Genomic DNA, 27,609 nt, shown 5'->3' on the forward strand with positions numbered 1-27,609 from the left:
TAAATGCGCGGCAGCTGAAACCAAGCAGCTGAACAAATATTTATTTGATGTCCTTTTACTGAGCTACCCAATAATTTTTATTTAAAAACAAAAAAAATGTATTCAAATGGCAAGGGCAAAACGAATATAGGGAGAAGATCTCTAAATTCATTCCATGGGCTTTCTCCTTAAGAAAAGAATCAGGATGTATTTAGGTGATGGCAGAGATTTGTCCAAGGAGCCAGAAAGCTACTACCAGTTAAGATTAGGGCAAACTTCCTTAGCTACTGACTTTTAGATGAATTGGACCCTAAATCTTATCATTTCCAGACAATAGAACTATTGATCATTCTGGCTAAGGATAATGCAAGTTCTAATTCAACCCATTTAGAGGACAATACATTGGGGAAAATGGATAAATTCCTGTGTAACTTAAATGCACCTTTTTAGACTGAAATTATAACTACTTTTTTGAATGGTATGTTGCAAAATAAACAGGATCAGGAGAAAAAGTTAACTTGTTTGGAATTCGTTTGTATTTAGCTAAAATCATATTAATGATATATTAGCCATTGATATAACTCCGCCCCCTTTTGGTAGATTAAAGATGACATTTTATAGCAAGTATTGGGGTGTTCTTGGAGACATACTGAAGACATTTTTAGGGTTAAATACGACTGTAGAACCTTAAGTTGTACTTTCTGCTTTCTACTCTCCTTTGGTATAATGTTCTAAAACAGAGGTCCCCAACCTGTAGGCCGCAGCCCAATACTGGCCTGTGGCCTATTGGCCATTGGACCACGTGAGTGGCTGGCCAGCACACAACCCCACGTGCACGCATTGTCACAAGCATCGTGGGAGTTCACGGCCCAACTCACATGAGCATCATCATGGGCGTTCATTGCCCCAGTCACGTGAGCCATGCTGTGAGTATTATGGGTATTCATGGCCCAACTCATGTGAGTTTTGCCGCGGATGTTCATGGCCCCACTTGTGTGAACGTCATCATGAGCATTTGCGTCCCCACTCACTTGAGCATTGTTACGAGTGTCATAGGTCTTTGCGGTCCCAATCATGCGAGCGACGAGTGTTTGTACCATCCTTTCTTTCCCCTCTTCCTCCCACTCCAGGCCAACTCCAAAAGGTTGGGGAAGTCTGCTCTAAAATGACAAGTGAATCTATCTGATCATGTCATTTCATGGGTTTTGGAGACAGAGAAGAAATAAATATAACTTATTGAAAGATGTTTTCTTCTTCCTGCATTTAGATTTAGTTTTATCAGCATTCCTGGAAAGTTGGTCATCTTTATTATTTTTTTTCTTCTCATACAAGAAAAAACATTTTCAAAAGCTTAAAATTTAAAATAACAGATGAATATATCAAAGTTCAATAATATGTATACTTCTATAGGTGCCCAAAGACAATGCACACAACATTACAAAACACATGGAATAGAAGTTGCTACTTAGTGTGAAACTGTCTGACCATCTTTCAACATTCACTGCAGACCATGATCACTGTTTGACCAGGAAAATATTATTAGTGTTATAAAAATAAATGTGATCACCCAATTCAATTTTTTTTTAAATGTTCCCGATGCTTTGGTAGGTCATGACCCAGAGTTTGAGATCTTTGGTGTAAGTGATTCAGATTCGAACCTAACATTTTTTTGCTTCAGAATGGGCATAATGTGGTTTTGTGGTTTAAGGCTCAATACCCACTGATCTAAAATGTCCTAGAGTTCCCTTCATTTTTCTACTGAATATCATAATTACTATGACATATGGCTCAAGTGAAGAAAGCTATTACAATTCCAAGAACAGAAATCTAGATCTATAAAACAATTCTGCTGCAATATAGTGTGAAATTTGTCAAATAAATATTATGATTATAGTCTTATAGAACAAGAAGTTGGCAATTTATTTTTGTACAATAAAATAAAATAAAAACAGAAACGGAAATGAGTGAAAAATATAATGAGATTGCCTAATTTGGCGAAATCTTGTTGATCTAATCTCTTTGAAATAATGTGAAGACACTGAAATCTTATATGATTGGAGAATCTCATAAGAATTTGCCCATTTTTACAAATTTATAATTTTGGGAGTGCCTGGGTGCCATTCAGAGCTGTTGTGGGCATTGTGATGTCAACGGATACCAAATGTAAGAGGCAATGGATGGAACAGTATGTATAATTTTAAAAAGGATGGAGATTTGAATGCCGTTCTTTCACATAAGAACTAAAAACAATGAATATTGATTCAGATATTTGAAAGAGATGAAACAGTGAAGGAGAGACAGAGTATAGATCTTTAAATGGCAGAAGACAGCATGGGTAATAGGAAGACATTAAAGGAAGGGAAAAATATAAGCTCACAATGAGGAAAATTTTTCCTGTCAGACAGATTTTTCTTTGAGATGATCTCTCTGAAGGAATGATAAAAGGTCTATTCATTCAAGTTTTTAAAACAAGATCAGGCTTTTGGAAAAGCTGAAAGAACTATACAATGAAAGAGGTTTCTCTCTTGAGAGATTCTTTAATGAGATAGCCTAATAGCTTTTTCCTTTACTCTCAGCGTCTGCATTCCTTTCTAATGGTTACTATGGAATAATGGAATAATACTAATGGAATAATAAATAATAATAAATAAAACAGAAAGAAACTGTCGATTCTGGTACTAGTGCGATATATAAAACATTGCTAGTATTTGACTTAATCCTACAAATAACTCCTAGTGGTTACTAGTATCCAATGCTACAAAAACTATCTGAAGAATTATTTGTAAATAAATTTTACAAATAAATATTCTGATGGAAATCAATACTTCTATCTATAAAAGTATAATGTATCCATAATGGCTAATGAATTTGTAAATCATTCAATTAGCAATGATTGAAAGCAATGAATAGCCTCTGAAAGTACATAAAAACAGAGCCAGCCCTACCATTAAGCAGAGAAGCAATTTATTTATTTATTTAATCAATACATATACCTGGGAAGTCCTTAAAATTGCTTACAAAATTAAAAACCTAAAAACTTAGATTATAGATTAAAAATATAAATCAAAATTACCACTAAAATCAGTTAACAAAAACCTGGTGAATGAAATAGTTTTTCTGACTTGCATAATGCTGGAAAGGTTGAACTAAATATAATTTATGAAGTATTGTGTTGTATAGCTGGGATCAATATGGGAGAAAGATGGACCTCTGAGGAAAATGCATCTTCAAAAGGCAGGAGGAAGGCCTGAAGTAGTTCCTGAAACTTTACAAGAATTTGCTTTGCTAAATGATTGTATAGTTTTTTTTCTCTTTAAAACAGATTTTTCATTGTTTTTAAATGGATTTATTTGACTCTGAATATGATTTGCACAAGTTGATTAGGATTTGTCTTCTATGAAGATTTATAAATCTAATGGGAAGCAAATATCAACTCTAATAATTTAACCTACTTTCATGAAAAAAAATTCTAGTATAGTAATTTGGAATTAAAAATAAATACGATGAATATGTCCAATTGAATTGGTAGTGCTTGCAAACCTATACGTAGAATGACTCAACAGCCCTCAGGCTATATTCAAGAGCTCTTTTCTATTCATATCAGAAGCTAATTTAATTACAATATAGCCAAATTCTGGCGTATGAAAATATTTTCTAATGATCTGATCTAGTGTGTTACATTATACAGATTCTATTCAGCATCTACAAAGTGGTGTGGCTACGTGTATTAGTTTAGACAATTTTCTGCAATTCTCATAGTGAGGGAGGTGATATATTTAATTTTGAACTTTGCATCTGAGATGAAGATAAAAAGGTCTGCCCATCAACAAAAGCTCTGTTTGGGCATCAGGAACTTGATTGAATGTACAATGTTGTGGACTTTCCTTGAACGAGTGAAACAACTCATGAGTTTTCTAACAGTTAAATCACTGTGCATGCTACTAAGAACTTTCCAATTTACAAAACTTCCCATGTGACCAAATGTGAGCTCCCTGCATTTAAACTTTTAAAAATCTACCCATCTGACCTGACAATGTTTTTTAATATTTATTTTTCAACTGGGTATCTGAATGGAATATACTTAGAGCAGACTTCTTGAAAATCAATGAGAAGTCAGCTAGTCATCAACAAACTAGGGTTTGATTTCTAAGGTTGTCTAAGGTTAGAGTCATTCCATTGATTTTATTTTTTAAATATGCCATACATTTATTTATAAAAATAGAGAAAGGTGGAAGTGGCTAAATGAATTTCCATGTTAATGTGAAAGCATATGCATTGTGATTCTGTTGAAGTCTATATCCTGTAAAGTCCTAGTACCTTCTTTGTTTAAACTCATGATAATTCACTGTGGTACTTATTATAAGCCCTATTAGCCCCAATCTAATTCAATGGTTAGAATTACTAGAATGACAGCAGGCTTGCTGTTATCCTGATTCCCACCAAAAGCAATGAAATGGAAAGCCAACCCCAGAAGCGAATAGTCTACACTACTTTTGTTATCTGTCCACATAATTTGCAATGATGACCTTCCAGAATTTGAAACTGAAGAGGGGCCAAACATCAGGTGGTCCACAAAGTATCGTGAGTGACTCTAATCACTTGGAAGATTAGCATATCCAAGTAGGACTCATATATTTAGCAAAACCATATGTACACTGCTTCAGATGTCCAAAATATTTGATGCTGGAAGTAAACAATTGGGGGGGGGGCTGTATTTGGCACTGAGAACATGCTATGTATGTTTCCAGTGATGGCTGCTTCTGGGGATTGCTTGATCAGTGCATGATGATGGATGTGATAATTTAAACACTGATTTACTGGAGAGCAAACTAATGACCTTGCCTCTCCACCACCTGAGGTTACTTTTGCCATCTTTCTGGGCACCTGGGCATGATTCCAAATAAAGCCCTGGACTAAAACCACTTGCTATTTATTATTATTATTTAATTCAGTAGGGGGCCTAGAGACATTTGTATACATTAGGATGATATTGAAGACTACGTCAGAGATTGTCACATTGCTTTCTATTTAATAATTTTTCTTTTAATTAAAATAATATACAATCAAGCAGAGCTGCAAGTCTGAAGCATTAGTGCCCAGAAATACTGTGGTGACTTCCCTGATGTACCAATCTTTCACTTCCTCTGTGAGAATCTTCTACAATGTGTTGATGTTCAAAATACACTATATATGTTCTTTTGGCAGTGGTTGTCTGATTGTCTAGAAATTGAATTCTGTCTTGTCCATTTCTCCACCCCTTTTTCCTTTTGAAATTATATGTGATAAAATCCTTAGAGAGGCTACAAAGCCAAGATGCCCTTGAGTTGAACTCAGTTCTGATAATTACATGGATCATCCATGATACTTTCTAGGCAACAATATGGAGGATATCTCTTCTTGTCTTTTTCTTAAAACAATAAACAATGTTTTCATTCAGAATAAGTTTAGGAGCACAGTGGCTCACGTGGTTAGGATGCTGGGTTGGAAGTTAGCAAGCTCACATTTGAGGCCCAAGAGCAAGGTGAGCTTTGCTCTAGCTCCTGCTGGGGACATGAAAGGAGCCCTCAACTAGGCATTCCCCAGGGCAAGGGTGATGTCACTAGCTAATCCTTTCAACCTGGAAGTGCCTCGGTGCTTCCGACATGAGTGCAATGCAATTCAGAATAAGTCCATTCATAAGAAAAAAAAACACAACCAAATGGTACTCCACTTCATGTTACTAAATCATAATAATTTAAGCGAATAATCTGATTTCAGACAAATGGCTGTCCAGTCTCTTCTTAAAAACTTCCAGTGTTGGAGCATTCACAGCTTCTGGAGGCAAGTTGTTCCACTGATTAATTGTTCTAAGTGTCAGGAAATTTCTCCTTAGTTCTAGGTTGCTTCTCTCCTTGGTTAGTTTCCATTCGTTGCTTCTTGTCCTGCCTTCAGGTGCTTTGGAGAATAGCTTGACTCCCTCTTCTTTGTGGCAACCCCTGAGATATTGGAATACTGCTATCATGTCACCCATCATCCAAGGGCCCTTCCAACTCTATTATTATTATTATTATTATTATTATTATTATTATTATTATTATTGTTGTTGTTGTTGTTGTTGTTGTGTGTTTTACTGTGAGAGAATCCTCTCACAGCTGCAGAGTGGCTGGGGCGAGGCAAAGGCCCCAGGGTCACTTCTGGTTCACCTGAAAGAGAAACGAGGAGGAGGGGGGCGGAGATAGGAGAGGCTATAAAAGGAGGCAGTTTGGGCGGGAGGGGGAGAGAGAAAAAAAGAGACAGCCTTGGGAGGAGGATGAATCAGCTCTAGCTGCACCAAAGGGAAGGAAGGAGGAGGTGGGGGAGAGGAGATCAAGCAGGCTGGCCATGAGCTGATCTACAACTTCTGTGGCAGCCACTTGTGCTGGTAGCAAAAAACAGGCAAGAAATGCAGTGGGGGAGGGGTCATCCTCCATGAGGAATGAAGAAAGGCAGCATCGTCTGGAGGTAAAATACTGAGGGAGGGAGGGAGATGGATTCTTATGTGCTTTTGAAGTTCTGAGATTTGTGCAATGTGGGCTTTGTGTTCTTAAGGAGTGTTTGGCAATTTCTATTTGGCTGATGGCTGATATCTCATGTTAGATTCTATTGCTCTGCTATTGTTAGCTGTAAGTTTTGCTGCAAGGGATTTTGAAGTATTTTTTTCCTGAATGGATTTTGCCTGTAGCATTCCTTTACTTATGAATGGAGCCATTTGGGGAGGCTGCCAGTATTAATACATTTTTTTCTTCCTTAAGTACTGGCTGCCAGCTTCTTAACTTTCCTTTCTAGCCATTAGCTAATTCTTAAAGGGGAATGTGATTTTTTAAGCTAGTTCCCTCAGAGACTTGTCTTTTCGGTCTCTGGAGGCTTTTCCTTGTTTGATGAATATATGGAAGAGGGAAAATATGGGGGGGGGGTTTCAATTTTTTTCCTTCAAAAGGAGATGGGAATGAGAAAGAGGGAGGCAGGGAAGGAGGGAAGGAAGTTCCGCCTTAGCACTTGGTCACCAGCAGCCCTGCCATTGATTTTGCTTGTCAAAAGGTTGCAAAAGGAGATCACATGATCCTGGGACACTGTGACCATCATAAATATGAATCAGTTGCCAAGTATCCAAATATAAATCACATGACCCTGGGCATGCTGCAATGGACATAAGTGTGAAAAATGGTCATAAGTCATTTCAGTGCAATTGCAACTTTGAATAGGGTTTTTTTTTTTTGGTCAAGTTTTTGACACCTTGCAAGGTGGTACCCGAATATTGCCATATCCTAAAAGTGGTACAATCAATGAAAAGGTTGAAAAGCCCTGGTCTAGTCTGCAGCTCTTCCTCCTGTCTCCCAAGATCATTTGCACATACCATTATACAACTTCAGGTAATGCTGTTTTCTGTCACAAGTCTTTCTATCACTGTAAAACCTCTCTGACTGTCCTCATTTCCCAATCTAAAAGACCAAACGGGAGAAATTTCTTCTTGTTTTCTTCCCTTGGAATGTCTCTCAAATATAGCAAGACAGGAAGGGTTCAGACGTCTGGAAAAAGGATTGTACATCGAAAGAGTTACACGTGCCCTGAATAATTTAATTATAAGCTGCCTTGAAGGTGTTTTTTTTTTGTTTTAAAAAAAGAAAAACGGGATACAAATATTTTAAACAAATAAATGAATTGTGAGGCCTTTATATTGATGAGAGTTTCTCCAAATGTCTCTTCTTATTTGAAAGCAATTTGCTTTTGTCAAATTGTAGATCAATTAAAAACGCTGAAAATTTTTCAAAATGGCACTGGTGCAACTTCTGCATAAGCTTCCTCATAATGAAATACTCAAAGAGACATTGAAGCCGCTTGTGGTATCACTCTGTTTCTCCAAACTAGAGCCTACTGGTCATAGTGGTGTATTACAGACATAATTCTCAACTGATTGTACTGGGGTGAGAATTATAGTCCATCATATCAGGAGAGTATCAAATTACAACAGTTTGCTTTTGTGTTTGCAGCATGCCCAGGAAGAATATATTCGATTAAAAAAATGGAGATAATTCTATATTATTTTCTACTTCATGCAGAAAAAAGAAATGCTTGGATCTCTTCCTTTAAATGTGCATGAAATGCTCAGAGGTCTCACAATCTAGAAAAGCCCTTCTAATTTCCAAGCAGTTTAGGACCATGTTCTCTTAGAAATGCTGCTGGCAAGCAAAATTGACTTTCTATGCATAACCTTGACATCACAGATCCTTGGAAACAAACTCATCCATTTTCCCCTCCTGAAAAAAAACCCCACACAAATCTCTGCACTTTTGCAAAGTTGTATATTTTCTTGTTTCCTGAAGCCCCAGGGTTTTGAATTAATTGTACACAGTTTCTCATAAAGCTGGCAAGTTATAGGAGAGATCCTTTGGAAATATCACACAAAGCAGCAGTGCTTAATTCTTATGCATTGTGGTACTCCAGGGAAAGCAATATCATAAATTGTTGTTTTGCTAAATTGCCTTCAAATTAAAGGCTTCCACAGTATAGTAACTTAACTCATGAGGATAGCTTTGGAGATCTATGTCAATATCCTGTTTAACTAAGTATTCTGAGTCCAAAGGGGCCATATCTGGATTCTTCTGGATTTTTCAGCACTGAAGCTCCCATACTATTTCCTCTTCCTTAGTTATTGTCTTGAAATGCTCCTGGAGTATATATGTCTCACTGGCTTGTGTAATAAAAATGGAAGTTGGACATAAATACCACTTGAGGCTCTCCACTAAGTTTATGAACAGGGAAATTAGCTGAACGATTTCTCCAATATTCTCTAGAAGGGTTGGATTTTCCCTTTATCAAGCCCATAACAAGATGCAATTCTTCCAGTAATTCCAATAATTTCCCACAACATTTACCATGAAATAAGAGGTCATTATAGTCACAAAAGTTAATCTTTCCCAGGCTGCAGGTTGCAGATGTGTTGGTGTAGGAGATGACCAGGCTGAGCCAGAGAGAGGGGTCAAAAGCATCATTAGTCATGAATCCCTTCACGCCCACAAGAGATCTAAGTCCAGCCTACCTTGAATTTCTTTTATCCTTATCAACCACCAATTTCCTTTGGCTGTTAGTAGTTCAGATTCTTGTAGAGAGCTTAAGCTTGCAATAAATGTTTATACTCATTTGAACTGCCTGGATCTCCTGATTTCCCTGGTGCTTGACAGTTGGGTCACAATTCTGTCCATCCACATTGTCCAAGAGGAAGACTCTACCTCCTCAGTGACAATAGCAATAGCAAAACAAAAACTGTCCTCTGAAATTTTTCACCCAATATATGGGCAGAGAAATTTTTTCTTTAAATTTCTCCAAATAATTTTTCATCAACTTATCAAAGTCATAACTCACTTTTTAATAATCATATTTAGCATTATTATATGGGAAAAATACTATACTGTTTTTATTTTTTGTTTTGCTGGAACTTAATGGAAGTGTGGGAGACAAGGTCAACCTGGGGAAGTAGTCCAGATAGAAGCACACTCAGAAATATTAACTCTGTCCTTATTGTATGTAGGATTACATTCACAGAATCTTTGAAGATTGAAATTACATCTGCCCCCCCCTCACCTATACAGTCCAGGAAACTAGGGAGAGTTCCTTATGATACATTTGCCAAGTCCCTATTTCTCTTGCCAGCTCAGGTGCCTTTTATCTGCCTACTTTGCAGTTCTTTCTCTTATCTCCCAAGGTCATTCTCACATACAGTTACAGTCATTGAGACGGATAAAGAGAGAATGATGCAATGAAAGACAAGAAAGTCACAGATGTCTGCCCTTCCTTGTAACTCAGAATTTCTCCTCTCCTTTGGAATAATTAATTCTAAAGCAAACCCTCTGACCAAACAGGAGGACAACTGCAGGAAAAGGCAGAAGAATTTCTCTGCCCATTCATAATAGAAATCCATAAAGTAAAAAAAAGAAAAAAGTGCAGAAAACTAAATAGCAGCTGGGGTTTTTTCCCCAGTAAGATGTTTTCTCAGGTTTCAACATGCCTTGAAATGTATATTATGAGAAGCAGAATGTCATTACTGTGACACTAATATAATTACCTAGCTCATAAGAATTCTGTCTACAGACAGTTGCTAATTGGCATGTTTATTTTTAAAATAAATTTCTAGCTGCAAACAACTAAAGCATAAATCTCATTTTTGGATTGCTTGATCAACTGCTTTCCCTTGTGGAGTATCTATCACAATTTATTATATTTATATTCTAATATACAGTCATAGGAAGGTATTTCTCACATACATTTCACACTCAACAATTCTGCATGGTGGGTTGATATTACAGGATTGGGAAAAGTAAGCTGGTATGTCCACATTTCCTCTTTTCCCTCTTTTCCAATTGTAAGTGACCCAGAGTCATGTGACAAAGATGGGCAGCACATATATCTAATAAATAAGTAAATAAAAGTTCTACAGTGAAGTACAATGTTGCTTCCTTAAACAATGTTTTCAGTCTGAGTAAGATATTGAGGATATTCCAACAATTTGCTTCTATTCTGAAAAGTAGCTACAGAACCTACATTTTTCTTCTTTTTATGAACCTTTAATCCCTTGTTTTGGGGTGGAGTCACGGCAACTGAGTGGAGCTGAGCATTTATTGGCCAGATACCATTCCTGATGCCTATGCAGAGTTCACAGTAGATATTTTTTTTTAATGCCTGGATAGAGAAACATCTGTCACTGCCTAGGATTGAACTTTCAACCTTCTGAGTAGGAGGCGAGTATCTTCACCTCTAGGCCATTGTGCCACTCCCACAGAGCCTACATTATCCACCAGATAATCATGCTGAGCACCTGACTGATTATGTGCTATCAGTTGGTGTTGACTCATAGATAGATTTTCTCTATGATGATATGTCCTTAACTTGGCCCTTCACTTCTTCCAAAAACACACCCCTTTTCACTGTAACTGAGTCCACAACTCTTACTGCTGATCTTCCCTTTCCTCCAAACTTTCCTAGCATTGGATTATTTCTGTGGAGATCCAGATCTTCACACAGTGTATTCAAAATATAATAATTTGTTGAGCCCTATCTGCATCTTTGGGGCCATCTTTTGCTAGTCACATCCTCCTGACCCATTAGAGCCAGGAGAAAAGGAATGTTGCAGGTCCCATCCCCTAAGGAGGCTCATCTGGCAGGACCCAGAAGAAGGGCCTTCTCCATTGTGGCTCCCTCCCTCTGGAATATCCCTTCTGAAATTAGACTGGCCCCCACTTTGATAGTCTTTTGGAAGGCCCTGAAGGCCCAGAAGGTTTTGCCAGTGGGCCTGGGGAATCCAGAGTGCGGTGGAGCCTATCAAATGGTTCATTTAATTGTGTGCTGTCACTGGGGGTATGTGTGTTATTTTTTATTTTTATTTTTTTCTTCATTGTGTTTTTATTATTTGTAAGCTGCCTAGAGTCATTGTGAGTGAATAGGCAGCTATATAAACTTTCTAAATAAATAAATAAATAAATGACCTGTGTGTGTTTTGCTTAGCTTCAGGAGCTTCAACACTTGAAGGCATTTTCCTCCCCGCCTTTGACTTCAAATGAGATCATGTTGGAACTGAATAAGAGTGTCACTTTCATAGTATTTTTTGAGGGGGGGAGGGAAATCTCTGTCGTTGCCTTCACCTGATTATTCTAGCCCCAAATGTATAGTATTCCAATATATGTTATTAAAATGAAGAGTAGTGAATTTTAATTAAAGTTTTCCTCTTTTGCTGATTTCATCATAAATGATCATACTACATGTTCCCCAAAGGGAAGTAGTATTAATTATCTTAACTTGGAAGTTTATTATTCTTTCTTCCTTCCCCAATCATTTCTTGTACCCTACTGCAGTCCTTTGTTTCGTCTCCAGCCACCATCATGTTACTCACCACCAGGGAATAGTAAATCTTGAATCCTGGTTTAGCCACAAAGAAGTCATCTGATTTGAAGGTGATCTTCAGCTGGTTTGTCTTTGATGTAATTTTGGGAGGAACTTCTTTATATCCACACCACCGTCCTCGGATGAGAGTGCTAATTTCGGAAATATCCTCCACTTCCACAAAATCATATCTGGAGTGAAGGTGAGAGATTAGCAATTTTGCAGAGAAATGTAATTTACAAAGTGATGCAAGGCAGCAGATGAGAGTGAACATTTGACATTTTAACGATCCTTTTATTTAAAAAAATAATGGGAAATCTGGGATTCTAGAAAGCCAAAATCAGCCTCTAGCAATAGCTCTTAGACTTATATACCACTCGATAATGCTTTATAGTTCTCTCTAAGCAGTTTACAGAATCAGCATATTGCTCCTAACAACCTGGCATCTCATTTTGCCAACCTTGGAAGGATGGAAGGATGAGTCAACTTTGAGTGGGTCAGGATCGAACTCCTGGCAATGGGCAGAGATAGCCTGCAATACTGTATTCTAATTACTGCACCACCATGATCCCTGAAGCTTCTAGCATCATCTTTAATGAGACATCATTCTCATCTTTTGTTCTGCAACATTTCCACGTTGGCACTGAAAATCACAGGGACATTTTTAGAAAATAAAAATAATGACTACAGCCCAACTTCAAAAGTCTGCTCAGTTCTCTGGGAAGTTGATGGTGGGATTTTCAGACAGTGTCAATAAGATACTTTTAAGATAGTCAAGAATGCCAGCAAGGACTGTGATATGGATGCTATTGTACATCTTGGCACTAACGATCTGTCCCAAAAAGATGTATTCTCTGTGCAGAATATTTCCAGTGCTTGGGGTAGGAACTTAGCAGGACACGTTGTAGGCTTGCTTTTTCAGAGGTTTTAACCAGTGTATAAGGAACAAAATGGAAAAGGCCAGCATATAGCAGAATTCAATATGTGACTAAAGGAGTGGTGTAAAGGGAAACACTTTGCTTATATTAGTCACAATGTCTGCAGCTGGTCCAATGAAAAAGTGTACAAAAGAAATGGTTTGCATCCATCAAGGAAAGGGACTGAGTTACTTGACAATAAATTCACAGATTTCCTGGAGAAATATTTAAACTGAACAATGGAGACAGTGAGTTAATTGATACAGAACATTCCTATCCTCGGCAATCTACAAATTATAGGGTTATCAGTGCATGTAATATAGAGGTGTGTGTGGACAAGAATATCAACCTAGCTGTCAAGCAAAATCAAGCTTTTAATAGTGAGTGCCACACCAAGTGCACTAATCAAACAGGTGGTAAGAAAATAGGGGAAATCAGGAACCACACAGGTTATGTAGAAAGTAAACGCAAGGTCAGTCATAAAGGACTCAAATGTCTATACACCAACAAACAGAGTATGAGCAGTAAACAGGGTGAACTAGAAATTCAGGTAAATGAGGGCAGATATGATATTGCTGCCATTATGGAAACTTGGTGGGATGAAACCCCAAAATGGAACACATAGCTAGAGGGATTTAAATTATTTAAAAGAAACAGACCAAATAAAAGAGGAGGTGGAGTTGCTCTCTATATAAGAAATAACTACATCTCTACAGAAATAGAGCACAACAATGATGAAAACTGTCTTGAATGCATTTGGGTCAATATAAAAAGGAAAAAAATGACATTGCATAGGTGTATACTATAGGCCACCCAACCAGAGGAAATAGATGAGCATTTTGCTAATCAATTAACTAAGGTATGTAGGAAGCACATCACAACAGTAATGGGAGACTTTAATTACCCTGACATCAACTGGGAGACAAACTCTGCATCAAGTGGAAGATCAAACAGATTCCTGATAAACCTAGCAGACAACTTTGTCTCCCAAAAAGTAGAGAAGGGAACAAGAGTATCAGCCATATTTAATTCTCACTAACAGCAATGAAATGATAGAAGGCATTGAACCCACAGGAACCTTCGGGGGGAATGGTCATTCAATATTGGAATTCAACATTTTGCAAGCACAAGCAATAGAACATACTCAAACTAGAATCTTGGACTTTAAGAAAGCTAATTTGAATAAACTTAGAGAGAGCTTGGGAAGGATTCAATGGATGAGAATCCTCAAGGGGAAAACAACTCAAGAAGCTTGGAAAATTTTGAAAAGTGAGATTATAAAAGCCCAGTCTAGCACAATACTAATGAAGAAGAAAAAATAACAGCTCTCAAAAGAAACCAGCATGGCTGCATAAAGAACTTTCTGATAAACTGAAAAACAAAAAGGACAAGCATAAAAAGTGAAAAGAGGGGCACATAACTAAGGCAGAATATCAGCAAATAGCCTGAGCCTGAAAAGATGAAGTGAGGAAAGCTAAGGCTCAAAATGAACTAAGGTTTGTGACAAAAGTAAAAAAATAACAAAAAAAGCTTTTTTCAACATGTAAAAAACAAGAAAAAAGTGAAGGAAATGATTGGTCCATTAGTGGGAGAATGTGGAAAGACGGTGATAAGCAACAGGAACCAAGCAGAACTAAACTCGTTTTTTGCATCTGTCTTTACACAAAGGGAAAAAACAGTCCAACCTATCAAAAACAGTATTGTAAAAAACAGATTAGAAACACAAGTCAAGATAGGCAAAAAAAAAAAAAAATGGTGAGTGAGCACCTGTCTACCCTAGACCAGTTCAAATCACCAGGACCAGATGGATTACACCCCAAGATTCTGAAGGAATTGGCAGATGTGATCTCAGAACCACTGAACTATATTTTTCAAAGATCCTGGAGCACTGGAGAACTCCCAGAGGACTGGAAAAGAGCTGATGTAGTTCCCATCTTCAAAAAAGGGGAAAAAATGGATCCAGGAAACTACGACCTATCAGCCTGACCTCAATACCTGGAAAGATTCTGGAAAAGATAATCAAGCAATGAATCAGTGAACACCTAGAGGCAAACAAAGTCATTACTGAAAGCCAACATGGGTTTATCAAAAACAGATCCTGCCAGGCAAATCTTATTGCATTCTTTGACCAAGTGACAAAATTAGTGGACCAGAGGAATGCTGTGCATATAATAAGGGATTTGATAAAGCAGACCACAACCTACTACTTGGTAACATAGAAAAATGTGGATTAGACAGCGTCGCCACCAGATGGATTTGTAGCTGGCTGACTGGCCATACTCGGCATGTAGTCCTTAATGGAATTGCATCTACATGGAGGGAAGTGTGCAGTGGGGTGCCCCGGGGCTCTGTTCTGGGCCCAGTGCTCTTCAACATCTTTATCAATGATTTGGATGAGGGGCTAGATGGGGAACACATTAAATTTGCAGACGACACCAAGCTGCCAAAAAAGTCAACACACTGCTAGGCTGCATTAAGAGAGGGATAGAATCAAGATCACGTGAAGTATTAATACCACTTTACGATGCCTTGGTAAGGCCACACTTGGAATACTGCATGCAGTTTTGGTCACAACGATGTGAAAAAGATGTTGAGACTCTAGAAAGAGTACAAAGAAGAGCAACAAAAATGATTAGGAGACTGGAGGCTAAAACATATAAGGAAAGGTTGCTGGAATTGGGCATGTCTAGTTTAATGAAGAGAAGGATGAGAGGTGACATGATAGCAGTGTTCCAATATCTCAGAGATTGCCACAAAGTCAAGCTATTTTTTTAAAGCACCTGAAGACGCAACAAGAAGCAATGGATGGAAACTAACCAAAGAGAGAAGCAACCTAGAACTAAGGAGAAATTTCCTGACAGTTAGAACAATTAATCAGTGGAACAACCTGCCTCCAGAATGCTCCAACACTGGAAGTTTTTAAAAAGAGAATGGACAGCCATTTGTCTGAAATGGTATAGGGTTTCCTGCCTGAGCAGGATGTTGGACTAGATGACCTCCAAGGTCCCTTCCAACTTTATTATTATTATTTTTATTGTTGTTGTTGTTATTATTATTATTATTATCTTATTGACATAGTATTGGATAAAATTCACCCATATGCTTTGAATGCAAAAGAGGTATTAAATAGACAGAAAATTTGGAATATAGTTACTTTGTGTTCTCCAATCTTATTTTTATTCATATAAACATTACAAAGAACAGGTCCTGCATAAAAATAATCATTGTTCATACCTTATATCATTTCTCATCCACAGTTTGCTTTCTCAGCTGCTTCACAGAAATAAAATACATTTGATAATATGTAGTATAAAAGAGCAAAACTGGGATCCCATTTCAAAAAATAGTTGAATAACTTTAATTCAAAAGTACATTTTATCTTGATAATGCAGTTTCTGCCCACCTTTTTAATTAATGGTCTCATTTATGAAAAGAAATATATTTCTATTTCTTTGCAAAGTAGTTTGCAACACGTAAAACATACAGACACTTCATAATTGATAGAGATGAGGAAAGCAAGACTACAAAATAAAATAAAAATGAATGCATGAAAAGACAAGAATTAGTCAGAAATAATGGCTGGGAAATGTCATTAGGCATTATAAATCTCTCTCCCCTCTCCCTTCTGCTACATTTAAAACCACAACTGTTTAGCTATTGGTGGAGGGACTTTGCAAGTCCACCCCATGTTGAGCAGGTATCAGTGGAAATTGTTTGATAAACAATTTCCTTCAACTTGGGTGAGCATCTCAAATCTTCCATCAATAAGAAAAGAAGTTTGGTCAGACTGCAGTTCTTAATTTTTTAAAACATCTCTATGAAACTTGGCTAATTTACTGTTGCCTGCCTTGAAGTTGTTCTACCAAGTGAGCAATCATGAACCACACTGGATCTCCTCAGTGCTTTGATTGGCTTACCTGCAGATGTCATTTTCTGGTTCCTCCAGTCCAAACTGATGATCGAAGACCAGCTGTATTCTAGCATTTCCTGGTGAACGTAGCTTCCATGTCAGCAAGAGATTCCTGGGATAATTGTGTGGGAAACGAGGGCTCTGGATGTAGCCATTTTCCCAAACGTGGATGGTTTCCTCTTTCTTATATAAGGCTGTGAGATGATTAGTCTCTGTTAATAATCACAAAGAGGAGTTATCAATATTCAAAACTTTAAACATTTAAAAATGATGATGATAGATAGATGATAGATAAATAAATAGATACAGAGATAGTGAGAGAGATAAAGATAGATGATAGATAAACAGATAGATGATAGATAGGTACAGAGATAGAGAGTGAGAGAGAGAGAGAGAGAAAGATAGATAGATAGATAGATAGATAGATAGATAGATAGATAGATACAGAGAGAGAGAGAGAGAGAGAGAGAGAGAGAAAGATAGATGATAGAGAGATAGATATAGAATATTTGTTGCAAACTATATCAATGAAATCAAACATACTATCTTTTGTGTGTGCATCTTTAAGTCAGTTTTGGATTCCTGGCAACAGCTTGGACTAATCCCTGCAGTTTTCTGGGCAAGGCCTTTCAGAGGTCTCCTTCTTGGGTCTGTGAGAGAGGGACTGGCCCAAGGTCCGTCAGGTGGCTTTGTGTGCCTTAACCACTACACCAAACTGGTTCTCCTATAGCAGTGGTTCTCAACCTGTGGGTTGGGACCCCATTTGGGGTCGAACGACCATTTCACGGGGGTCGCCAAACAAGGCTGTCTGCCATTTTTTCCCCCTTTTCTTCGGCCACGCCCCTGGCACCCGGTGATGTATAAGTGGTTGGAGGTCACCACAACATGGGGAACTGTATTATGGGGTCACGGCATTAGAAAGGTTGAGAACCACTGTCCTATAGTATTTTTTTTAGAAATCAGAAAGGATCTGCCTATTGCCTGTGTATATGTGTGAGATTCAGATATTCAAGTACTGTTAAAACTGTTAAAATTTTATTTTTATAATTTAATAATTATTTTACAGTGGATGAGGTACTATGAAGTGAAATAAAACCAGGAATTGTATAGATGTATGTTCTGGAATACATTTTCTACCAATCTTTAACTCTGGCAGTTGCCACTTTTCATCGATTCTGTTTGTATAACACACTTAGCTAGATCAATATTGGGGTAAACACCTTGGGCAGACACTATTGCTCAATCAGCAATGGGGCACCAGAAGGGTTATTTTTAATTGAAAACAGGATATTTACTTCTCTATGAGAAGACTAGATATGTAAAATGTGCCACATAATTGGGGTTGCATATTCCCATGAAATGGCTAAGTGGGCTTAACTCTATTCAAGACTGATTTTTTTCAGGCTAAATTCAACCATCTGGAAATTAAATTGTCAACTTACTCAAGTTCCCACAACATACTATTTCCCTTTTAACCCAGTAAAGCATATTGTGGGAACAGAGATATAAACCAGCTGAAAAGAATTTCCCATTTGTAGAACTCAGTGCCTTTTTTTCCCAGCATTTACCAAAAATATTTCTTACCATTTTCCCCCTGCTCTCATCAAAACCTCTAACTTCTCAACATTCCTGAAAAATGATTCAAGAAAATGTTGGAGTTGAGGTGGTAATTAAGGGAAAGGATGGAAGCACTTCAGCTCCCATATGCCTCCTCTTTCCATCCTTGCCCTTTCATTCTTAATATAAATATAAGCTGAAAAATGTCAGCCCTGATCCTTCAGAAAAAGGTTTCAAATTTTCTGGAAGTACCCAAGAAACCAAACTCTTGAGTCCTTAATTCCTCAGATGTTTGGCACTACTGATTTTGATCAAGTCAGACTATTTAATCCATCTAAGTTAAAGTTGCTGACACTAACCTATGGAGATATTCTAGAGACTTGAATTTTTTTCTATCTCCTGAATATATCCTTTTTAGTTGCCAATGCCAATGATAGACCCAGGAGCTTTCTATGTTCTACAACTTATCAATAATTTTTCTAACCCACCACCCTGGCAGTTTTATCCATGATAAGTTATGATTAGCTGAACATGTTTCCCAAGTGTTTACAACAGCACTCTTCTCTCCAATGACAGCTAAATGAATACCTTTGGGATGGTCAGAAAAAGATTGGGATACACATCATCTCCTGTCCTTTTCCTTCAGTATTGTTCTTGCATTTTTCCTAAAGACTTTTAAGATGTCATGGAACTTTTTGTTGTTGCTTCTAAAAGTTTTCCCATGTCATGAATCAGTGCCAGTTTGATTCAACTGACATCTGTCTGCTAAGCAATTTCCCACTATTGTTTGCACAGTGACAATAGTTGGAAATTTCCTCTGCCATCTCACAATCCACAAAAGAGATGGTCAATGAATGGATATTTCATGTCACAGAACTTCACAATTGGACACAATTCAGTGCACATCTGTATTCTAAATTATCTTCCTCCCAGGTATAACCACGAGGAAAGATCTTAATCCAATTACATTTTAGTGTCTTAAAACTGTTAACTTCAAATACTACCATTTCCCCCCAAAGTTCTGATTGACCTTATCAAGATTTTAATGCAGGATATATTTTACAAAATTATCATCTTCATCCTCATGTTGAATTATTATTGTACTTCAGGGATAAATTTTCTTTAAGATAAGAGAACAATCTTACTTTCTCAAAAAGTAAACTTAAAGTAAACATTTAATTGTATCAAAAAAGTATTTCAAACTTCAGTTTAAAATCTAAGAAATTTAAAATCCTAGAAATCTCTTTGTTATGAAGTAAACATATGCAAAAAAATATGCTCTCATTGTCAGCAAATGACCTAATTCACTCTCATACTGCTTCAAATGTAATGTCTAAATTTGTAATAATTATGAACTTCTACAATATTAGAATTTTAAGAGTGGGGGAGGGACATTTATTGTTCATGCCAAACTCCTTGCTCATTTCAAGAGACCAAATTAAAGAACTCAACATAGATGGCTGTCCAGATCACTCCCAAAAAGATAATTATACCTCCCAGTTATTAACATGACCAAATGGAGAAGGCAAACTTTGTCGTCTTGTCCCATGACACCCCACACAATTGGGCTCATTATTATATTTGTGATTGATAATCCAAAAATTAGATAAGGTTATACACATATGCAGAGTTTTTCATAAGACAGGATAAGTAAAAATGGTCTAAGAAACAAGTAGGATGTTACTTTAGATTTTAGAAGGTTAGATCAAATAGGAACCTTAGAGGAAAAATAGGCAGGAAAAAAAGTTTGAATGTACTAGTCATAAGAATTTACTGGCTAAATTTTAATTAAAGCCCTTGATTAACGGTCAACTATTATTATTGTTGTCAACATTCAATAGAGATTTCCTTTCATGTAATTAGAGGTCATTATTCCACATACCCTGGGAAGATCAGAAAATAAATCACGGGCCTTTAGTGAACTGGGGAAGTGCTATCATATTCATTTTCAGTCTTCTCTTGTTAACATTAAACTCAGTTTCCTTAATTGCTCCATGTTTTCAGTTCACTGATCAACCACAAAGCATTTCTTCTGATTTGCCTCATTCTTCTGATGCAGTGGTATCCAAATTTGGATTCAACACTTAAACTGGAGAAGTAGAGTGGACTGATTACTTTCTACAATTTGGAATCTGAAAGTTAATTTCTATTGAAACTGCCTAAACTGTACAAAACTGTTTATCAGCCATGTCACTCTTCTGATTCATACCTCACTTTTCTATCTCATGTTAATTTTACAGACTCCAACTGGCAAGCTGTCTCGGCTTTGTGAGCTGAAATGTTCCCTTCATCAACTGATTCTTCAGTGACATCTACACATGAGAATTAGCCTGCTGTGAAAAGACTTCCAGAGGCAGTGTGATTTTAATTGTCTCTCATAAAGCTTTGGAAAGAAAGACATGAGTTAATCCACTGATAAAGGAAGACATAGTAGCAGTGACTCATCACCAATGTTGCCTCTAATTTCTGAATGCCATGTGCAGGAAAAAAAATTGTTCAGCTTTTGCCAAACCAAGTACAAATTTGTTTACCCCTATATAACTATTCAAGTAAATTGCACACATGTATAGAAGTGACATATTATCATGTTTACTTGCTCCTTAGTTAAAGTATAGAAACTACATAGTATATTAGTAGGTCACACAGTTAAAATTTCTTCTTTGAAGATGCTATTGATATCTGGCAATTCTCTTGGCAGCATTTTTCACTGTCTTCTTCTTCCTAGGGCTGAGAGAAGTGACTTGTCCAAGGTCACGCAACTGGTGTCATGATCAAGGTGCTACTAAAAGTCACAGTCTCACAGTTTCTAGCCCTGGTACCTTAACCACTACAACAATGTGGCTCTGTATGTACATGCTCAGATATTATCACATAAACTCACAATGGCACAGTCACACACCCCTGTGTATTAATAATTCACTTGTGGAGGTGATTAGCAGCATCAGGTTTCTGGGTGTGCAGCTAACGAGTAGACTAGCTTGGTCGCTCAACAGTAACACACTAGTAAAGTGGGCACAGCAGCAGCTGTATTTTCTATGTCACATGAGAAATGTACATCTTCCTCTCCCTGTCCTTACCACTTTCTGCAGAGGGATGATCGAGAGCATCCTGTCATACAGCATCACAGTCTGGTTTGGAAGCATCACTGCTTCAGACAGGAGTGGTGAGGATGGCTGAAAATTTCATTGGCAATTCCCTTCCTTCCATCCAGAACATAGCATATAAGCGTTGCTTGAGCAGGGTCTGCAGGATTCCCCGGGGCACTACACATCCTCCTCATGACCTGTTTTCCTTGTTACCTTCTGGGTGGAGGCTCCATGGTATCCGAAGCAGAACATTCAGATTCAGTTTGGTTCCATACAGTATTAACCTTATCAATTCTAAAGCTTCCTCCTTCTGTTATGTATTCAAAATAACAGTGATTAATATGTATATGTATGCGTATGTGTTTGTGTGTGTACAGCATGTGTATATGTGTGTTATGTATGTACATGGGTAGATATATACTTTCTTTTGAGAGCAGGTAACAGACTTACATTTTTAATGAGGACCAGTGTGCCCACAGTAAAAAATGACAATAAATCTTATTATTAACATTAATACATTAAATCTTACCTTACCTTATCTTTCAATAATATAATCATACTGATAACTTATAATTGCAACAAATATGTTGCAACCAGTTTTATTTTGTTTTTTTTCTTATTTTGGGGGATTTCATAAAGAATTTGATCAAGAATTTTTTTAAAAAAATTATCACAGGTAATTCCACAGTCATTAAGCAAAACATGCAGTTATTAAGTGACCCCAGCTTCCCGCATGGACTTTGCTTGTTGAAAGCCTCCCAGGAAGATTACATATGGCAATTATGTGACCTAGCATGTATTGCCAGACTTTGATGGATGAGAGGGACCATTTCATGGAGAGCTGCCAAGTGAATTTTGGGTTTTGCATCACTCCTGATCTCAGGAGGTGGGATGGGAACTGTAAAGTCAGGATGTTGTAAGGAGTGCTGGGTTTGGAACTAGCCAGAAGTGAGGCCCTGTTTGTGAAGCAGGGAACGTTGCTATTGCACTGACCTCCCAGCTCCATGTCAACATCCCTTGCCAACTTTTTTTATTTCATTGCTGGGATGGCTGTGGTTTTGTCTAGACTATTAGGCAGATGAAGAAATGCTTCCATGGAGCTGCGAGGCCAATTAGGAACAGATCACTTCCTCAAAAGTATAAGATTACCTAGAGCAGTGGTTCTCAACCTGTGGCTCGGGACCCCATTTGGGGTCGAACGACCCTTTCATGGGGGTCGCCAAATCATGCTGTCCACCATTTTGTTCTCTTTTCCCTAGCTGTCCTACTCCCTCTTATTGGTGGCCACACCCACTTGGGGGTCACCACAACATGGGGAACTGTATTATGGGGTCACGGCATTAGAAAGGTTGAGAACCACTGACCTAGAGCCAACAAGTTCAGCAGGGAGGAAGAACCTATTAAGATGGTCTGCCCCAAATTTCTGATGGCTCCAGTAGATTATTTGGTAGCACCTGGGGAATCATCCAGCCATTTGAAAGGTATTTCTATTGGGTACTTAGTTGACCACTGGAATACAAAGGTGCTTGACAGGATCCTTTTGAAACAGCCCGTCCCCACTTCCTGATCCCATAAATCTTCTTGGTTTGTTGAAGAGCTCCAGGAAATAAAATAGGCAAAGAGATGCCTAGAGCAATATTAAGGGAAAAGAAGAAGCAAATATAATCAAAAGGCTGGGAAGAATAATTATTTCTCTGTTCTTATTGCATCTAGAATAACAGAGTTGGAAGGGACCTTCGAGGTCTTGTAGTGCAACCCTCTGCTCAAGCAGGAGACCCTATACCAGTGATGCCAAACCTTTTAGAGACCGAGTGCCCAAACCACAACCCCAAACCCACTTATTTATTGCAAAGTGCCAGGGCCGCATCAGCATTGTGGTGCCCTCAGAGGGGGCATGGGGGCATGGCCCACTGGGTGGGCATGGCTGCGGTTGTCATGGCAGAATGGGTGGGCATGGCTGGGGAGGGCATGGCCACCTCAATGTTGCTCATGGGGGGGATGCCTGTGAGGGCCGGGCAGGGTTGGGGGAGATCCAGAGGGTTTCTGGCAGATGGGGCGGTGGGGAGGAGGCCCAGTATAGATGGGGGGAGGCATGCAATCCTAGCTAGGACTGGAGGGCCATGATGCCGATGGGGATCTGGCTTTCCCTGCTCGGGGTGGTCTTTGGCTTGCTGGCTGTGGGCGTGCTCTATCACCTCTACTCGAGCTTACTAGCTGGGCACTTGGCCTCCTTTGTGCTGGATGGGGCTGCCACTCCGGGTGGTGGCAGCAGCCTAATGGACCTATGCAAGCTGCTGGCAGTGGCAGTGCATGTGCCCACAGAGAGGGCTCTGAGTGCCGCCTCTGGCACGCTTGCCACCACTGCCCTATACCATTCCAGGCAAGTAGTTGTCCAATCCCCTCTTAAAAACCTCCAAAGATAGAGCACCCACAACTTCTGAAGGGAAGCTGTTTCACTGATTAATTGTTCTCACTGACAGGAAATTTCTTCTTATTTCTAGGTTGGTTCTTTGCCCAACTCAAAAATAACTCTAGGTGGCTCACAATAATCAAACCCAGAAATTATAATTCTGTTTGTTTTAATTTTGTTAGACTACTTAGAGCAGGGGTGTCAAACTGCCAGCCCATGGGCCAGATGCATCATGCCGAAACAGCGCCCACCCCATTGTCGGCAATAGGAAAAAAGTCGCGATACGTTGTGACACGTCACATAACATTGTGAGTTTGACACACCTGACTTAGAGCTTGGCTAATTTCAGATGGTTTGATAAAATTTCACAAATACATTGAAAGTTGCAGTGAGAAGACTAGGTCACCTAGGTGAAAGTAAAAAGAAATGATAATAATCACAATGACTGTTTCAGAATGAATCATAATGAGATGAGTTACAAAATAAATGGATTTAAAAATAATTGGAAAAAAAACTGAATGAAAGAATTAAATGATACCCTCTATATATCAGTTCACAAATTATACAGGCTTATACTGGATCAGACAGAGGACGTTATATCTGGAAAACATGATATAAAATTATTTAGCTACTTATAAAATAGCTATTTTATAGCTATTTTTTATTTCTGTTTAAGGGGAAGCAGAGATAAATATATATTTAAAATAGACATAAAATAAAAATAAATGTAAATGAACTTTCATTAATGGCATTGTCTCTCGTGAATAACAGAAAGAAATGCTGGACAAGAATATATTAAAAAAGTTCTGACTATTAGCAACAGCCATAGCAGAAATGATTGGAAGATTACGAATCAAAAGGTAAAAAAAGGTGGATTTTACTCTGCAGCATGACACTGCAGAGCACTGTTACCTTTCCATTGAGGTGATACCTATTTATCTAATCGCATTTGCATGTTTTTGAACTGTTAGGCTGGCAAGTGCTAGGTGAGGATGGGAGCTCACCCCATCGCTTGGACCTTGAGTTTTGAACCTGGGCTGTGGGCTCTTCAGCCAACAAGCCTAGTGTCTTAACCACTGAGTCACTGTGCTGCCTATGAATCAAATACCAACCAAATAATATACTAGTGTTGTAATAAAAATATTATTTTAGGGAATTGGTTGGCATAGAAAATCAGATGCCAAGCACTCTACTCAAGAGTTCACCTTATTAAAAGAAACCTTTTTTCAAAAATGTGGCTTTAATAAAAACATGTCTAGGCAATGAAAGTGGATTAACATGGAGATTCAATTTTAAAATTTAAATTAAAGGCCCCATAAGACCAAAGAATCCAGAGCTGCATTAGGAATGTTACTTAGTTCAGCTTTTTTTGCTTTGAGAAATGAAGATGATCCTCCCCAAATGGATACAGCAAGAAAGCCAATATGACCGAGTAATTCACTGTTGGTTTTGTTTCAGAGATGCTTAATCAATCTCAGTACACGGATAGTGAGAGTTTTATATTAACTGGCACTTTGTTTTCAAAATCTGTTTTATTTCAGAAAAGAGCAACATGCCTGAAGTCTTCCCAGGAATGTAACAAAGACCAGGAGCTATTTTTTTATTTCTGTCGTCCAGGATTAAATTTAAATTTAGCTCCCTCCAGTTAGAGCCCCTCTCCCATCCAGATAAACAATAATAGTATTTTCACAATGGCCAGTTCTCAAGCTTTGCATTCTTAAAAATGTGCGGGTCTGCAAAAAAACTGTGAATCATAAATATTGTATGCACTATAATTGTTAGCATATAAATCATAGCTAATTTTTTTTAAAAAAGGAATAGTTAGCATTACAATATCAAAGCATAATCTCCCATGAAAGTGCAGGCTGACTAACCAATAATGTTGATTTCAACAAAAGAGAACATATGTAGCTCGGGATTGAATTGGGAATCCTTGGGCGTCCTTTGAGACAATCAAAAACTATGAAGGAAACAAGAACATATCTTTTCCAGCAGCCAATACCCAGATAAACAGGGATTAACACCAGACAAACAATCAAGCAGAAAACAATACCTTAATTGAAACAACTAAGGAGGAAAACATTCCCCCACACACTAATATTAGAAGGGCAAGTTACTACTGTATATACTAGGAAGTAAACCTCATACTCACTAACCCTGATGATGTTATTTACTTGGGTAATGAAATGTCTGCAAGCAAATAACCAACTCAGAGAGCACCAAGGATTTCATAATGTTGATTTAAGTTTAAAAATATTTGCATACATTTGCAAGTCTCAGTTTGTAAGATATTCCTAGAAATCTGATCTGTTGACATTGTTGGTCTGGCATGCAAAGTAGCTAATGGAATATTTCTATTTTTAGGGGAGAAAAGGCTATACTCTATTTTCTTGGTTTCTGGAAGAATCAAACTCCAAATCAATATGCATACAACTAATATACAATCTGGATTTGTACTTGCAGTACACTTAAAATTACACATTTATTAATATTCCATTTTCTGTATGGCTATATCAGAACTGAGCTCTCCAATGTGATGGTTTAGTGTGACCATGTCTGCCACTTTCACTCTATTGTTTTATCTATTTCTAGGCAAAACTGATTCTTAGGTGTTCATCCATGTTGCTTTTTGAAACAATATTATGGTTATACAAAATCTTGGAACTCCCTGGTTTGATTCTGTGATCATAAGATAGAGACACTGAGCTATAGCTTTTAGCTGCTGGATAAATAGTTAAGTAACTTTTAAGCTACCTAGAAAATCTTAAAATGGAAACAGGTTTCTCTGGTTCTGGATAGTAATGGCTAATCATTACTTGATGAAGTGTGTTCCATGGGGGGAGATAGGCTAGGACCTCTCTCTTCTTCCTGAAAACTGTGTAATTCTTCTCAATGCCAAAATTTGCAGACTTACATCCAGCGAGCAGGATCATATGATCATGTTTCCCTCAACTTTTGATAGATATCACCACCCAAGAGGTCCACTTATTTCTTTCCATGAAGTTGCTTATAGGTTGGTAGCCTGCCTTGAACTAAACATTGAATGAAACCATGGCTGGTAGTGTAGCCTGCAATTATCACTGTAGCATTAGAAAAAAGTTCAATTTCAAGGAGGCACAGTAACATCCCAATTCACACCAAGTCTCCTGCTTTCCACATTACATCTAGACCACTACATGAATTGGAGGATACAGATTTTAGCTAGTCTGATCTTCCCATATGTCAGAGCAGGGAATAAATGCCTACTTGAAAGTTTCACTGTGGGATAATTCATATTATTATTATTTTCTTCTACATAGAAGGTAAGAGTTAAGTCAACTCAAGTCTTTATTATGGCCATAGATCAGCAGACTAAGAGTTCTTCCTTTGTCTTTTTTCAGGTGATGCCTACTTAACTTTTACTCTTCTTAACAACTGTTTCATTCAATCAATACATTCATACCTACCAATGTATGAACTTTCTACACTCCATATGAATGCTTTTAAAAAAACCAGAGAAGCATTTTTTTTATTTTCCTTGGCTTGGTAGCTGGTAAAATCAAGGCAGCTGAATTCACAAATTCCAAGTAATAGAGGGAAGAAAGCATATTTGACTTCAAGCCACAGAACAGTTCACCTTCAGGTCAAGATATATAAAATAAACTGAATTTGTACAGCTAGTTCTGTTCCCCAGTATTCTCCGCTCACTTCCCCTGCCTCCATTTCCCCCCCATTGTAAGCAGGATTATTATTATTATTTTTTGATATACTTAGAATGAGCTACAAAGCAGAAAAAAAATAAGTTGCATAATATGGGGTGGGCATGAGAAGAGAATATGGTCAAAAGGTTTAGTTGCATCTTTGGAGATAATTTTTTAGAAC

General features: G+C 37.8%; 1 protein-coding gene across 1 annotated transcript; it reads right to left on the bottom strand.

Annotated features, from left to right (window-relative positions):
* Positions 1 to 629: 629 nt before the first annotated feature.
* Positions 630 to 16,907, bottom strand: LOC120312052 (platelet-derived growth factor D-like; the record flags this gene model as incomplete). Its single annotated transcript, XM_039352255.1, has 3 exons — positions 630 to 1,139; positions 11,879 to 12,059; positions 16,703 to 16,907. Coding segments are annotated over 3 exons (815 nt in total), but the record flags the coding sequence as incomplete, so codon positions are not given.
* Between the last annotated feature and the right edge of the window lie 10,702 nt (positions 16,908 to 27,609).

The sequence above is a fragment of the Crotalus tigris genome, unplaced genomic scaffold, assembly GCF_016545835.1.
Source record: "Crotalus tigris isolate CLP2741 ecotype Arizona unplaced genomic scaffold, ASM1654583v1 scf7180000018418.208101, whole genome shotgun sequence".
In the NCBI taxonomy this organism is placed as follows: domain Eukaryota; kingdom Metazoa; phylum Chordata; class Lepidosauria; order Squamata; family Viperidae; genus Crotalus; species Crotalus tigris.